General features: G+C 39.8%; 1 protein-coding gene across 11 annotated transcripts in view; it reads left to right on the top strand.

Annotated features, from left to right (window-relative positions):
• The window catches only part of CDC14B (cell division cycle 14B), a 117,643-nt gene that overhangs the window by 53,701 nt on the left and 49,740 nt on the right, over positions 1 to 14,202 (top strand). For all 11 annotated transcript variants that reach the window (XM_066257406.1, XM_066257405.1, XM_066257401.1 and 8 more), the window contains exon 5: positions 11,099 to 11,175. In XM_066257406.1, coding sequence (XP_066113503.1) covers positions 11,099 to 11,175 — 77 coding nt within the window. The remainder of the gene's footprint in view (positions 1 to 11,098; positions 11,176 to 14,202) is intronic.

The following is a 14,202-nucleotide window of genomic DNA, read 5'->3' as shown; positions in this document are numbered from 1 at the left end:
CCGGGCCATCTTTTGCTCCAATGGAGCCTTGGCTGCAGGAGGGGAAGAGAGAGACAGAGAGAAAGGAGAGGGGGAGGGGTGGAGAAGCAGATGGGCGCCTCTCCTGTGTGCCTTGGCCGGGAATTGAACCCGGGACTTCCGCACGCCAGGCCGATGCTCTACCACTGAACCAACTGGCCAGGGCCTACTTTGTCTTTTTTTTTTTTTTGCATATTTCTGAAGCTGGAAACAGGGAGAGACAGTCAGACAGACTCCCGCATGCGCCCGACCGGGATCCACCCGGCACCCCCACCATGGGGCGACGCTCTGCCCACCAGGGGGCGATGCTCTGCCCATCCTGGGCGTCACCATGTTGCGACCAGAGCCACTCTAGCGCCTGGGGCAGAGGCCACAGAGCCATCCCCAGCACCCGGGCCATCTTTGCTCCAATGGAGCCTTGGCTGCGGGAGGGGAAGAGAGAGACAGAGAGGAAGGCACGGCGGAGGGGTGGAGAAGCAAATGGGCGCTTCTCCTATGTGCCCTGGCCTGGAATCGAACCCGAGTCCTCCGCACGCTAGGCCGACGCTCTACCGCTGAGCCAACTGGCCAGGGCTTACTTTGTCATTTTGATGTAAAAAAATGTCATGTACAAAATCCATATGAGTAACCTTGAGAAATTTGAGAAAATTTTCTTTTTAAAAAAAACCTTGTTTAGCCTGACCAGGCAGTAGCGCAGTGGACCCAGGTTCAAGACCCCGAGGTCGTAGGCTTGAGTGGGCTCATCTGGTTTGAGCAAGGCTCACCAGCTTGAGCCCAAGGTCACTGGCTTGAGCAAGGGGTCACTCGTTCTGCTGTAGCCCCCCCCCCCCCCCCCCCCCCCCCCCCGTCAAGGCACAAATAAGAAAATCAATGAACAACAAAGGTGCCAAAACAAAGTTTTGGTGCTTCTCATCTCTCTCCCTTCCTGTCTATCTATCTCTCTCTGTCACACAAAAACAAACAAAACAGAAAACAAAAAACCCCCTCATTTATATTTATAGAAGCAGAACATGTGCAAATGTATGTGTGTATACTGTGCTTTATGTTCACTAATACAGTTTTATCACCTGCTTTTTTCAGTGAGGATTTGTTCTTCTGTTTTAATACGTTTTATCATCTTTGTACCCAGATGATATTCACATCTCCTCAGTTGATCCGAAATGTTCAAGCTAAATACCTGGTGTAGGTCGCAAGTGGTCGTTGTGTTCTTAGTCTCTTTCATACACAGTCCCTTTGGCTGACACTGATTTATTGAAGAGACTAGTCCTATTGCCTTGTAGAATGTTCCACCTTTTGAATTGCTCTGCTTTTTTCCTTGTGATATTTTAAAACTTGTTTGTCGTCTGTATTTCTTCTGAGCTAGAAGTTATATCTATAGAATTGTGCATTAGGTTATGTATTTTATATTACATTAGAAAAAATATACCTAAGTTACTATTAATGGTCCTAAAAATGACCACTGGATTGGGTGCTATCAAATCCCTACAGTGTATGGTTTTCTACTTATGGCTTTATTAACTGTGTGGTGTTATTTAGGAACTACATGTAGTCATATATTTGGTTCCCCATCAGCTGTGCAGCTAGTATTTTAAACAATTGATAGTAGAAATTACTGGATCAGTAATTTCATTAAGGTTTCAGTATAATGTTTTTAAGAATTATTTTAATTATCCTTCATTTTTTAGCTAGCTTTCTTTTATGGGAATTGAGCTTTTCCTCATCCATTTTGTTTACACTGAAACCAAACTTTCTACTGAAAAGACAAAATGAGTGGTTGTTTCTCTTTAATCGTCAGTATTTAGTCTTCAAAGTAAAGTGTTATATTAATAGCTATAAAACAAAATTTTATAACCTGCTTTCAAATCATCTAAACAGTATCAGTGGGTTTTGAACTCATTTGCTAATCATCTTAAAAATGTGCAGTACTTACCCATTTGTTTTTTTTTCTTAGCAAGAAAGACAGAGACAGAGGGACAGATAGGGACAGACAGACAGGAAGGGAGAGAGATGAGAAGCATCAGTTCTTTGTTGCAGCACCTTATTTGTTCATTGATTGCTTTCTCATATGTGCCTTGCGGGGGGGGGGGGGGCTCCAGCTGAATAAGCCAGTGACTCCTTGCTCAAGTCAGCGACCTTTGGGCTCAAGCAGTTGACCATGGGGTCATTTCTGTGATCCCACACTCAAGCCAGCAACCTGGGGGCTTCAAACCTGGGTCTTCTGCATCTCAGGCTGATGCTGTATCCACTGCACCACCACCTGATCAGGCTTACCAATTTGTTTTTAGCAACATCTGTTTAGCAGTTAGGAAGTTGGAAATTTATTAAATATATGTACATTATTGGTGGATAGGGTTAGAAAAATGAATGTAACCATTCCTGCATTTGCATTTGGTGGATGGCCAGGTATTTGTTTTTTAGTTACAGTGCACATTAAAATGAAGCCTTGAAATAGTTGAACTTATAACTGGGCTTTTAAATTTAAAAAATTAAATGAAGCGTATCAGTCACATTAACTGTTACATTTATTAACATTTAGGGAACAGGTGATTTTTTGTTTTGTTTTTTAGCACAATTGCAAAAGGCGAGGATTCATCTTAGAAATAATTGTCACTCCCTTTTTCTTACTTTAAAATTTTTCTGCGTATACTTTTAATGGAGATGGTATGCTGTTTTACTAGTAGGTGCAAACCTTAATTTCTAGTTGCAAAAATTTAAAGCCTCTTAAAAATTTTTAAGAGGCTGTTGTATAATGGATGAAGCTTAGAGAGTTTAGGTTCAGACTGAGTTAGCTTTTAATTTTATTTTAGATAGAGTATCTTGCACTAATGAAGCATTCACTCATACCACTTTTTTTGTCTTTTTCTGTTCTGTCTACCTTTATTATACCTTAAATCAGGTTTTTATATTAAAAATCAACAAAGTTAACCATTTTATCTTAATAGTTATCAACTTTGGTTCTATCTTACTGTCCAGTATTTGTTTTTTCTCCAGATAATAATGCAGTATTCAGGTCTTCAGTAGGTTAAATTCACTTTTGAGGGCTAGCCTGGGAAATCAACCACCGTTTCTAACCTTTTTCTGTGGTTAAAGCATTTTGAGTTTAAAAGACAAAAGCAAACTGAGGTTTGCAAATTTGCCTTCCTCTGATGTTCCCTAGATTACTCTGGTAGAAATAATTGTAACTAAATTCCCTGTTCAAAGTGTTCTACTATTTTTAAAGCAACTTTTATAGCCTTTAGAATGTTTTGCCTTGTAAACATATTACAAATTATGACACTAATTAAATTCTAGTTATATAATAATTCAACAGTTTGTTAATGGAATTCTAAGTTGCATTGGTGCCCTCACCCCCACTCCTCTCTAGGGCTGAACAGAAAACCAGCATTTTGTATATAAAGGGGGCCCAGAGAGGGGCTGGCCTGTTCTTGCCATGAGGTCAGATGCCAAGTTCTTAGAGAAAAAGGCTGCTTAACTGCTGCTGCTTATTGTATAACCTCAAAAGGAAATTAATTGTCGTCTTTCCAAGGCTCTCACGTGTGGCTGATTACAGCTGGAAATGATTGATTTACCTCTATGTATTAAATTAGTATGACTTTTCAAACACAAAGGTTAACAGGAAGATAAGGAAGTGGAACATCAATCACCTTTTGGCTTTTCTTGGCCTGATGCTGAACTCTGGAGCATGATTGTGGTAGATATTTCCAGATGTTACCTGGGCCTTGGCTGATGTAGTCTTGTCAGAATGGACAGTGGTATGGGTTCTAACATTTCTAAGATTCTTAGATATTTTCAATCAGTCCATTTTTGAAGTTGCCTCAAAGTTACTATGAAGTTTACTTACAGGCATTTCACAGTGACTTCTTGTGAACTAAGATTTTTTTTTTTTGTGACTTAGCATCTTTTTAACCAATTGACATTTCCACTATTTTCCATGAGAGGAGGACACATGAATACATCTTAGAGGAGAACTGAGCTTTCTGGTGACTGACAGTTTCAGGGTTATGTAATCTTGAAACTGACTCAGAGAACATCATACCCCCCACAGTTTTCCATGAAAGTGCTCATTAAACCTAGCGTATGGAATTTCTGGTCATGAATGAATGAATGAATTTGGGGTTGCTTCAGCAGTTATAAGAGCCCAGGGACTTAATGAAATATTTAATGGTGATTATTTGTTTGTTTATTTATTTATTTAGAGAATTAAATTTAACAAGGTTACATTGGTCAATCAGAGATTTAGAGAAAACTTCTCCACATCGTTTGGCCAGTCGATTGTGCTGTATATCACCCAAAGTCAAATCATCTTCTGTCACCCTATATTTTCTCTTTAAGTCCTTCCCCTTCCTCCCACCCCCCTCCCTCACCATCCTTCCCTTCCCCCTGCTAACCACTGCACCCCTGTCTATGTCTATGAGTCTCAACTTTGTGTCCCACCTATGTATGGAATCATACAGTTCTTAGCTTTCTCTGATTTACTTATTTCACTCAATATAATGTTATGAAGGTCCATCCATGTTGTAAATGATTCTGTCATCATTTCTTACAGTGATCTTTTGAACCTGTGGTTCACTTTTTCTTAATGATTTAATTATCTTAGACCCAGAGTAGTCAGTGCTGGGTTAAGGTGGCTGGTAGGTAAAGGGATCACTTGAGAAGTTAAGACAAGGGGAGCAGAGGGGAAAGGACCAGGAAGCAGTGGGTAAGAATCCAATATAGAAGCAGCAGTCTAGGTCCTGGCTGGTGGCTATATGGATACAGCATTGACCAGGCATATGGGCGTCCTGGGTTCAATTCCCAGTCAGGGCACACAGGAGAAAGGACCATCTGCTTCCCCTCCCCCCCCTTCATCCAGTGGCTCTTTTTATTCAAGCGTGGCCCTGGGCACTGAGGATAGCTCCATGGTCTGGGGGTGTCAGCCTTAGGTGCTAAAAATATCTCAGTACTCAAGCAACAGCCCCCAGATGGGGTTGTCGGGTAGATCCTGGTTGGGGCATGTGCGGGAGTCTATCTCCCCTCCCCTCACTAAAAAAAAAAAAAAAGCAGCATCCCAGTCTGGGCAACAGAGACCTGGAGAACAGAACTAGGTGGTCAGCCAAAGTCTTCGTCAACATCCATCCTGGGCAAACCCCTTTCTGATTGTAAAAGGCAAGGCAGATAGCAACTGGGCAGCTGTAAATAGGATCAGGCACCAGGTTGCATGAAGTGCATTAGATCCACAGAGAGGGGACAGGATCCCTCATGCTCTGCCCTAGGAAAGGCCCTGTGGTTGAAGCAGCTGTGGTCATCACAGTTCATCACAACTTTACCCCCCTTTCACCCTAGTGAAAATAGAAATGGCCCTCTGACCATTTGTGACATTTCGTTGCAGATCTGTTAAGCTCTGGAATTTTGGATCCCATTCTTGTTTCAGTACTTGCTTTAGATAGTGTGGTTTCTTGCCTATAAATAAGGCCTGAGTAGTCCCTCTTCTGTCAATAACAAGCAGTGTGGTTTTGGGTGAGCAGATAACACCACAGGTTAGAAAATAGTAGCCTGCCAGCTTTATGTAACTCAGAGTGTTTATAAATAGTAATTTGTTTTTGCTATGTTTAAAAATTAGATTTCATTTTTAAAAAGTTAAGATTTTTGCTTTGTCTTTTAAAAAATGTTGTTACTGCTAAGATAGTTGTATGTCTGTGTACACTTTTACCCTGGGCAGGTACCCCACCTCTATTAGCTGCCTGGCCTTGGGAGGGAAGTGCGTTCACCACTCCAGACGACGAGTTTCCCTTTATCTAAACTGAAGATCAGTATGCCGACCTACTACATACATAAAAATAATAACAATTTGAAAAATTATAACTACTGAAATGTAGAGCCATCTGACTTGTTTTTTAAATGATTAAGGGATTTTTTTCCCTCACTAGTATTTGTGCAGAAACAGTGAAAGTGATTTTACCTCATTTACTTATTTTCTCATATAAAATTGTTTTTTATATAGTTTTCCCCTGCTCACCTTTTTTATTCAGCAGTTGGCTCTTTAAGTTTATTTCCAAGTTGCACTGATTCATGAACATTCTATGTTAATATGGAGAGTGATTTTTTAGGAAAGATCAGTCAAGTTCTTGGCACAAGAAAGACTATGTCATCTGGCTGATGTGAAAATATTTAAGTCTGGAAACATTGTGACATTTCTCCATGAACACTGGAAAGTAGTTTACTGGTTTATCAGGCTGCCCTGTCTGTTGTGGAATTTAAATACCCTGTGTTATTCTTGAGTCAGATATGATGATTTGTAAAGTTTTAGTCTCTCATAGATTAAGCTTCAAAATGTTCTATATAAGAATTGAAATAAGCATTTGTCTAAACAGTTGTGTTTATTTAATTATGATTGTAAGAATTAAAAATATAAATGATCAAATTGTTATTCTTTTGTTTCAGCCACTAATCCAGCCATCTCTAATTGAGTCCCTGCCAGGATTTGAAACATAGATAAGTAATCCAGGGTCAGAAGTTTTCACAGGGGCAGGGGGCAGAACGAGGGTAATTTTAAAAATACGGGTGGTGGAAGTCCTAGAAATGACTACAGTATTGTTCATCAAAAACAACAACAACAACAAACCCAAATAAAAAACCTTGTTCCATGACTGTGAAAAGCACTACTAACTACTCGAGTATTCTCTATCCAGTGTTGTACTGTTCCTGTGAGATTGCTTTTTGCTCCTTCGGGAAGATTTCTGGAGAGAGACGGACACACATGCACAAATGCATGCCAACACATTCTTTACTGATGCTTCTTAAGACATGGGACTTCCTTACCTTAACATCTCTGCTTGCTACATAATTTTTTTATTTATCCACTTTTAATAAGTGATTTCTTCCTTCCTTACTGTTTATTGTGCTACTGTGTTACCCCAACAGTAGTGACTTAAAACAATAATTAACATTCTGTCAGATATTTTCTATGAGGAAGGTATCCAGAAGTAGCTGTTCTAGGCAGGTGTGCTGGATCCACCTGGGCTGCAGTCCTCTGAAGGCTTGACTGGGGCTGACTGGTCCAGGGCTCTTCACGTGCCTGGCAAGATATTGCCGGTAGTTGGCACGAGCCTACCAATTCCTTGCCATGTTAATCTGGCCAAGTGCCCTCACAAAATAATAGCTTGATTTACCTGGAATGAGGAGCCCAAGAGAAAGCAAAGTAGAAGCCACAGTGTCTTTTATGATCTAGCCTCAAAAGGCATACTTGGGCCTGACCAGGCGGTGGTGCAGTGGATAGAGCATAGGACTGGGAGGCGGAGGACCCAGGTTCGAGACCCCGAGGTCACCAGCTTGGACCCAAGGTCGCTGGCTCGAGCAAGGGGTTGCTCGGTCTGCAGAAGACCCACAGTCAAGGCATGTATGAGAAAGCAATCAATGAACAACTAAGGTGCCACAATGAAAAACTAATGATTGACGCTTCTTATCTTTCTCCATTCTTGTCTGTTCCTATCTATCCTTCTCTCTGACTCTCACTCTGTCTCTGTTTAAAAAAAAAAAAAAAGGCATACTTGGCATGACTGCACTCTTGTTCATTGTGGAAGGGGACATATGAGACAAAATAATAGGAGATGAGCATTATTGGGGCTGGCTTGGACGCTGACCACCACAACTGTTAAATACCTCTCTTGCTCATCATTTGTTGCTTCCTATTTTTGTACAGCGATGTGGGATTAGAGTGGCCATTCTGTAGACATAGCTGCTCATAAAAATATACCAAAAGAATCTGAGAAGCCAGTTAGCTTCTAAATTGCCAGGAACACAGTGATGGCTCATTAAATTGCATTGATTTAGAGTTTACTGATTTGGGAATCTTTGTTAATAGAGAAGGCATTTATAGGATTTTTTTCTTATACAATTTATAAGGTTCTATAGAATAATTTATAGAATTATTCTGTAGAATAATTCATTTGGGAAAACCTGACTAGGAAGAAAAGATGATTGGGTATAAAATAAAAAATTATAGATTGTTAGCAAATATTTTTTGATAGTTGGGTCTTAGTCCTTCGGGGTGGCCATAACAACATACCAGAGACCTGGAGACTGAGAAACAACAGAAATGTAATTCTCCCATTTCTGGAGTCTGGGAGTCTGAGATCAGGATGACAATATGGGCTGGTGATCTTTATTATCTTAAATTAGTCAGTAATAGTATATACACTTGATTTCAACATATGAATGGGGACGGACATAAATATTCAGACCATAACATTATGTAAATAGACTTATTTTGAATCTGGTAGATTTCCTTCACCTTATCTCATTATACCTAATACTATCTATTCATATACAGGCATTCCCTAACTGAATTTTATTTTATCTTCTTCTCTTTCTCAATCTTATTTTCTTTGGTTTTATTTGTCCCAACTGGATTTAAAAATAAATTTTTTAAAGGTCATCACTAGTCATTAGGTTTTGTTTCCTCCAAAGGAAAAAGTATTATATTCTTGATATTCTTGTGTTCTTTGAATTGACCTTGTGTTCGAAGGCTGACCAACAATTATTTAATATATTAGAGACTGTTTTTGTTTTGAAAGTTAGAACAAAATAATGCCATTGCAATTTTAGTAGTAAATGAAACCAGAGAAGTGCTATCTTGAGCAGGAGGGATTATCACTAATCTGGTATTTAAGGAAAAATTTAAATGATTTGAGAGAAGGTCATCTTGGAAGTTTAGGGAAAATCTGAAATAGGTCACTGGATTTTATTTAAGTAACTTACTTATGTTTTATATATATTTATATATACACAAACATAGGTACACACACACATACATACATACATACGTATACACAAATGAATCAAACCCTGTTCTCACCTCCATTGGCCTCAAGGTATTCTTTTATTTGATTTTGTTGTTTTTTGGCTTTAGGGGTGTGTTTTCTTGGAAAAGATTTTATAGGAAGTTCCAAAAATAGAATGAAGAAAAGACTGAGGTTATCTAATAAGTCCTAGAAGAGAAAGGAAGCATGCTAGAGACTAGAAGGGAATGAGGAAATTAGGGAGGAGTTGGATTTACATTTTTTTAAAAAGTTTTCATAAAAGATTTGTTATACTGTTTTTCCAAATAAATAGTAAAAACATAGAAAGTGAATTGATAAGTTGATGCTTTAAAGATATGGAGTAATATAAATATATATTGATAAATGTATGTGGAGTGAGATTACAGATGAGTTTGTGGTTAATTCTTGATAAATATAATCTTATATGATTCAGTAATAGTATATACTTGAAAATCTGTTTGATACTAGATAACAAAGCAATTCTTGGGATTGATTGTTCTTTGTAATACCGTTTGTGGGTTCATACTCTGCTGGAGATAACTAAATGTTGGAAGAGTTGATATCAGGGGTCCCCCAACTGCAGCCTCATGAGGCCATTTATCTGGTCCCCGCTGTACTTCCGGAAGGGGCACCTCTTTCATTGGTGGTCAGTGAGAGGAGCATAGTTCCCATTGAAATACTGGTCAGTTTGTTGATTTAAATTTACTTGTTCTTTATTTTAAATATTGTATTTTTTCCCATTTTGTTTTTTTACTTTAAAATAAGATATGTGCAGTGTGCATAGGGATTTGTTAAATTTTTTTTTATAGTCTGGCCCTACAACGGTCTGAGGGACAGTGAACTGACCCTCTGTGTAAAAAGTTTGGAGACTCCTGGTCTATATAGCTAATTACAGTTTTGTAGTTTTAGAGAGTAAAAGGGATGAAATCATGTTGACAAACTGGCTAACCATTGGTGAAAATTGCCATTTAAGAGTTTTAAAACAGGAAATTGGTGAAATACTTTTTGGAAGGTAAGCTGGCTGTTTTAGGATATGTCCTTCTATAAGTTTCAAAGATCCTTACTGGATCTTGGATTTTTATAATTTCTCCTAATCCAGTGATAGCTTTTTACCAATTATTTAAAATTTCCCTTTAAGTGAATCAAACAGTGACTCAGAGCCCACTTCTAGTACGCAAACCAGGACTCCGCTGAGATGTAGTGGGGAGCTCTCCACCAGCATGCTTGCCCGTCTGTAATTAGTAATGATGATAAAACTGTTCTTTTACCTTTTTCAGTGACTTTTTTTTGCTATTTAGAATTTAAAGTATATTATCCCAAAGTGAGCTTTAGAACTGATATTGGTGCTATTATGTGCCAGATCTAATGCCTGCAGCCTGTTTCCTGGCCCTCAGATTCTGAGTTGAAGAAAGACTTGTGCTTTCAGATAGAATGGAGGTCAGAAAGCCCCAGGCCAACTTACTGGGGGATGTGGTGACTTATTGAGAGGGATGCCAGTGAAGTGCTCAGCTCCCACGTTTCTAGAACAGCTTATTCGTGAGAAGGAGGAGGAGGAGAAGGGGAGGAAAAGATACTAGTATAATATCTCTGTAACTGTAATGAGAAGACAGTGGGACAACATCTATAAACTATTGAGAGAAAAGGACTCCAGGCCAAAAATTGCATACATATTCAAAAGTACGAGGGCAGAAAACAATACATTTTTGGAAATGCAAGGAATACCAGCTATGGACCTTAAATGTTAAAGAATCTACTTGATGTATTCTAACAGATGAAAATGGAAGCGTGACATACTTCTGAAGATAGAGGAAGCAAATGCAGTTTTATAGGAAATCTGTACAATATTATAAGCATTTGAGCTATCACAATCTTCGTTCCGCTTTTGTGTTCTCTCCAGCCCCTCCCAGCCCCAGCCTATCCCTCCACCCGATCCTGGACTGTCGTTTCAGGGGATTTGTGGGAAGGAGGTCAAGGAGAAGCTTGTGCTCAGTCTAACATCTTGATTTAGAAAATCTGTTTTTAAGTTGCTGTACTTCTTACCACAAAGGGTTGTTATGGAAAGTTGTTGGTCACGGCTCTTATTGCAAGCAACAGAAACCAGCTGTGTCTGATTTAAACAAAAAAGGGATTGAACAACAGGATACTTGGTGACTCAGAGGATCCTTCGGAAGGCTGGAGGACTAGGCTCACTCGTGGGCTAAACATTGTGCAAAGCTTCACAGTGACGGCACTGTGTCTTCATTGAGAAGTAAATTGCCTTTTTCTTCTCTTTTCACTTGTAGGTTATATATTTGGGGAGGACTCCAGAAGAAGCATATAGAATATTGCTATTTGGAGATACATCCTATCTTCCTTTCAGGTAAATATAAGAACGATATGGTAGATCATTTCATTAGGCCCTTGTCAGAAATATCTTGGTGTAATTGTTTCTGAAAAAGGAAGACCTAGCAAATAGTCATTTAAGACTGGGTGCAAATAGCACCATAGATCTAGGTTACTCAACAGTAACACCACTGATATTTTGTTATGGGGACCTCCGTGTGTATTGTAGAGAATTTAGCAGCATCCCTGGCTTCTGTGCACTGGATGCCAGTAACAGCTGCATCCCCACAACAACTGTCAACACTTAGTGTCCCCAGACACTGCCAGATGTCCCTGGTGGTGGTGAATTGCTCCTATGTAAGAACCTGTCCTCTTGATGGAATAATCAAGATAAGAATCCTGACCTCTGGTACTCAAAGCTACCACTGAGGAGCTTGGTTCCTGAGGAGTTAAGAAATAAATTTTGCCACTAGTCAGGACTTAATTTCTAGGTTAAAAACTAACCTTGTTTCTCTAGGGACTCAGCTGGCGGAGATAGCGGGTGACATTGTTAGTGTAACAGCACCATTAGAAAAACCAAACTGCTGTGTCATAGAGGTGGTAGATAAGTAAGGCCTTTACATAAGGTGCCTTGAAAATGTAAGGTTCTAAATTGACTTCATTGTGGACAGGCTTTGAGATGAATCTCCTTAACCTTAGGCAGAATCTCCTTAAATAACTTCGTAGGACTGTCGATGGACTTACTCCATGAAATAGAGGTTAGGACAGTTCTGTGTTGCACTCTGATTGCATATTAGTGATTTAGCAAAGTAGAATTGCTTCTGTCACCTCCTTGCTTCCAAACGTGGATCATCTTAAGTATTGTGCTATTTGAGGTGGGTAGGAAGGGATGGATGTTATTTTCTAAACTGGAGAGTGCTCCATTTTTCTTCTCAACCTAAAATAGAACAGCAAACAGCCTAACTAGTGATGGCGCAGTAGACCTCGGGGTTGGAAGCCCTGAGGTCACTGGGGCTTTTATTTTTATTTTTATTTTATTTTATTTTATTTTATTTTTAAATGTCCTTTATTAATGCATGGGGGTTCTTTTTTTTTAATTTAATTTTATTTATTCATTTTAGAGAGGAGAGAGAGGGGGAGAGAGAGAGAGAGAGGAGAGAGAGACAGGGGGGAGGAGCTGGAAGCATCAACTCCCATATGTGCCTTGACAAGGCAAGCCCAGGGTTTTGAACCGGCGACCTCAGCATTTCCAAGTTGACGCTTTATCCACTGCACCACCACAGGTCAGGCTTATTTTTTTTATTTTTTCAAATTTTATTCATTTTAGAGAGGGGAGAGAGAGAGAGACAGAGAGAGAGAGAGAGAATGAAGGGGGGGGGAGCAGGAAGCATCAGCTCCCATATGTGCCCTGACCAGGGAAGCCCAGGGTTTCGAACCAGCAAGCAACCTCAGCGTTCCATGTCAAACCCCCATCCACTGCGCCACCACAGGTCAGGCCCCTGAGGTCACTGGTTTTAAGCACCGACTCACTGGCTTAAGCAGAGGAGATTGTCCAAACAATCCCAAAGCATGCCAGCATGAGCCCAAAGGTTGCTGTCATGAAAGGCCAAAGGTCACTGGATTAAGCAAGAGGACAGTGGCATGGCCCTGGTCAAGGCACACACAAGAAACAATCTCTGCACAACTGAAGTGAAGCAACTAGAGTGGATGCTGCTTTCTCTCTCCCTTCTGGTCTCTCAAAAAATAATTTAAGAAATATATAACAGCAACTGTGTACTTCCTTTAGAAAAAAATGTTTGTAGTTTTGGTCCCTGAGTGACAGGTACATTGATATACAGGGGTAATTTTATTCTTTATATTGCTAATCCTGTATAAAAGTGCCATTCTTAAAGTTTATAACGATATTCTGACATATGAATAAGCTCACAGATTTCACCTGATCCAAGTCAGGATCCATGAAACACTGTTGAGATAAAAGAAGTTGTATGTTTATTTAAATACAGGGCCCAAAGTAGAATAGATATTGCTCACTGCTATACTTGTGTTTAAAATTATTGAAGCTTGGCCTGACCAGGCGGTGGTGCAGTAGATAGAGTGTCGGACTGGGATGCCAAGGACCCAGGTTCGGGACCCCGAGGTCACCAAACTTGAGCGTGGGCTCATCAGGTTTGAGCAAAAGCTCACCAGCTTGGACCCAAGGTCACTGGCTCGAGCAAGGGGTTACTCGGTCTGCTGAAGGCCCGCGGTCAAGGCACATATAAGAAAGCAATCAATGAACAACTAAAGTGTCGCAATGCGCAACAAAAAACTAATAATTGATGCTTCTCATCTCTCCGTTCCTGTCTGTCTGTCCCTGTCTATCCCTCTCTCTGACTCTCTCTCCATCTCTGTAAAAATAAATAAATAATTTAAATTAAAAAAATTATTGAAGCTTGGCACTGAGAAATGAAGTCAATTCTGGCCCCAGAAGCAGAAGTCAGTAATTCTCTAATAAATAGAAATTACCTAGAAACAGTTCAGATTTGGAAACTCTGAGTCTCTAGTCACAGGTACCAAACATTGAGTTTATCTAAAGCAGAGGTAGTCAACTTTTTTATACCTACCACCCACTTTTGTATCTGTTAGTAGTAAACTTTTCTAACCGCCCACCAGTTCCACAGTAATATGGTGATTTATAAAATAGGGAAGTATCTTTACTTTATAAAATTTATAAAGCAGAGTTAGAGCAAGTTAAAGCATATAATAATAATTACTTACCAAGTACTTTATGTTGGATTTTCACTAAGTTTGACAGAATATTTTTTTTGTTTGTTTGTTTTTGTTTTTACAGGGACAGAGAGAGAGTCAGAGAGAGGGATAGACAGGGACAGACAGACAGGAACGGAGAGAGACGAGAAGCATTAATCATCAGTTTTTCATTGCGACACCTTAGTTGTTCATTGATTGCTTTCTCATATGTGCCTTGACCGTGGGCCTTCAGTAGACCGAGCAACTTTTTGCTCGAGCCAGTGACCTTGGGTCCAAGCTGGTGAGCTTGTTGCTCAAGCCAGATGAGCCCACGCTT

This window comes from Saccopteryx bilineata, chromosome 2 (assembly GCF_036850765.1).
Source record: "Saccopteryx bilineata isolate mSacBil1 chromosome 2, mSacBil1_pri_phased_curated, whole genome shotgun sequence".
In the NCBI taxonomy this organism is placed as follows: Eukaryota; Metazoa; Chordata; class Mammalia; order Chiroptera; family Emballonuridae; genus Saccopteryx; species Saccopteryx bilineata.
Note: the sequence above shows the minus strand (reverse complement) of the source record. Positions and strands in the feature narration are given on the sequence as shown.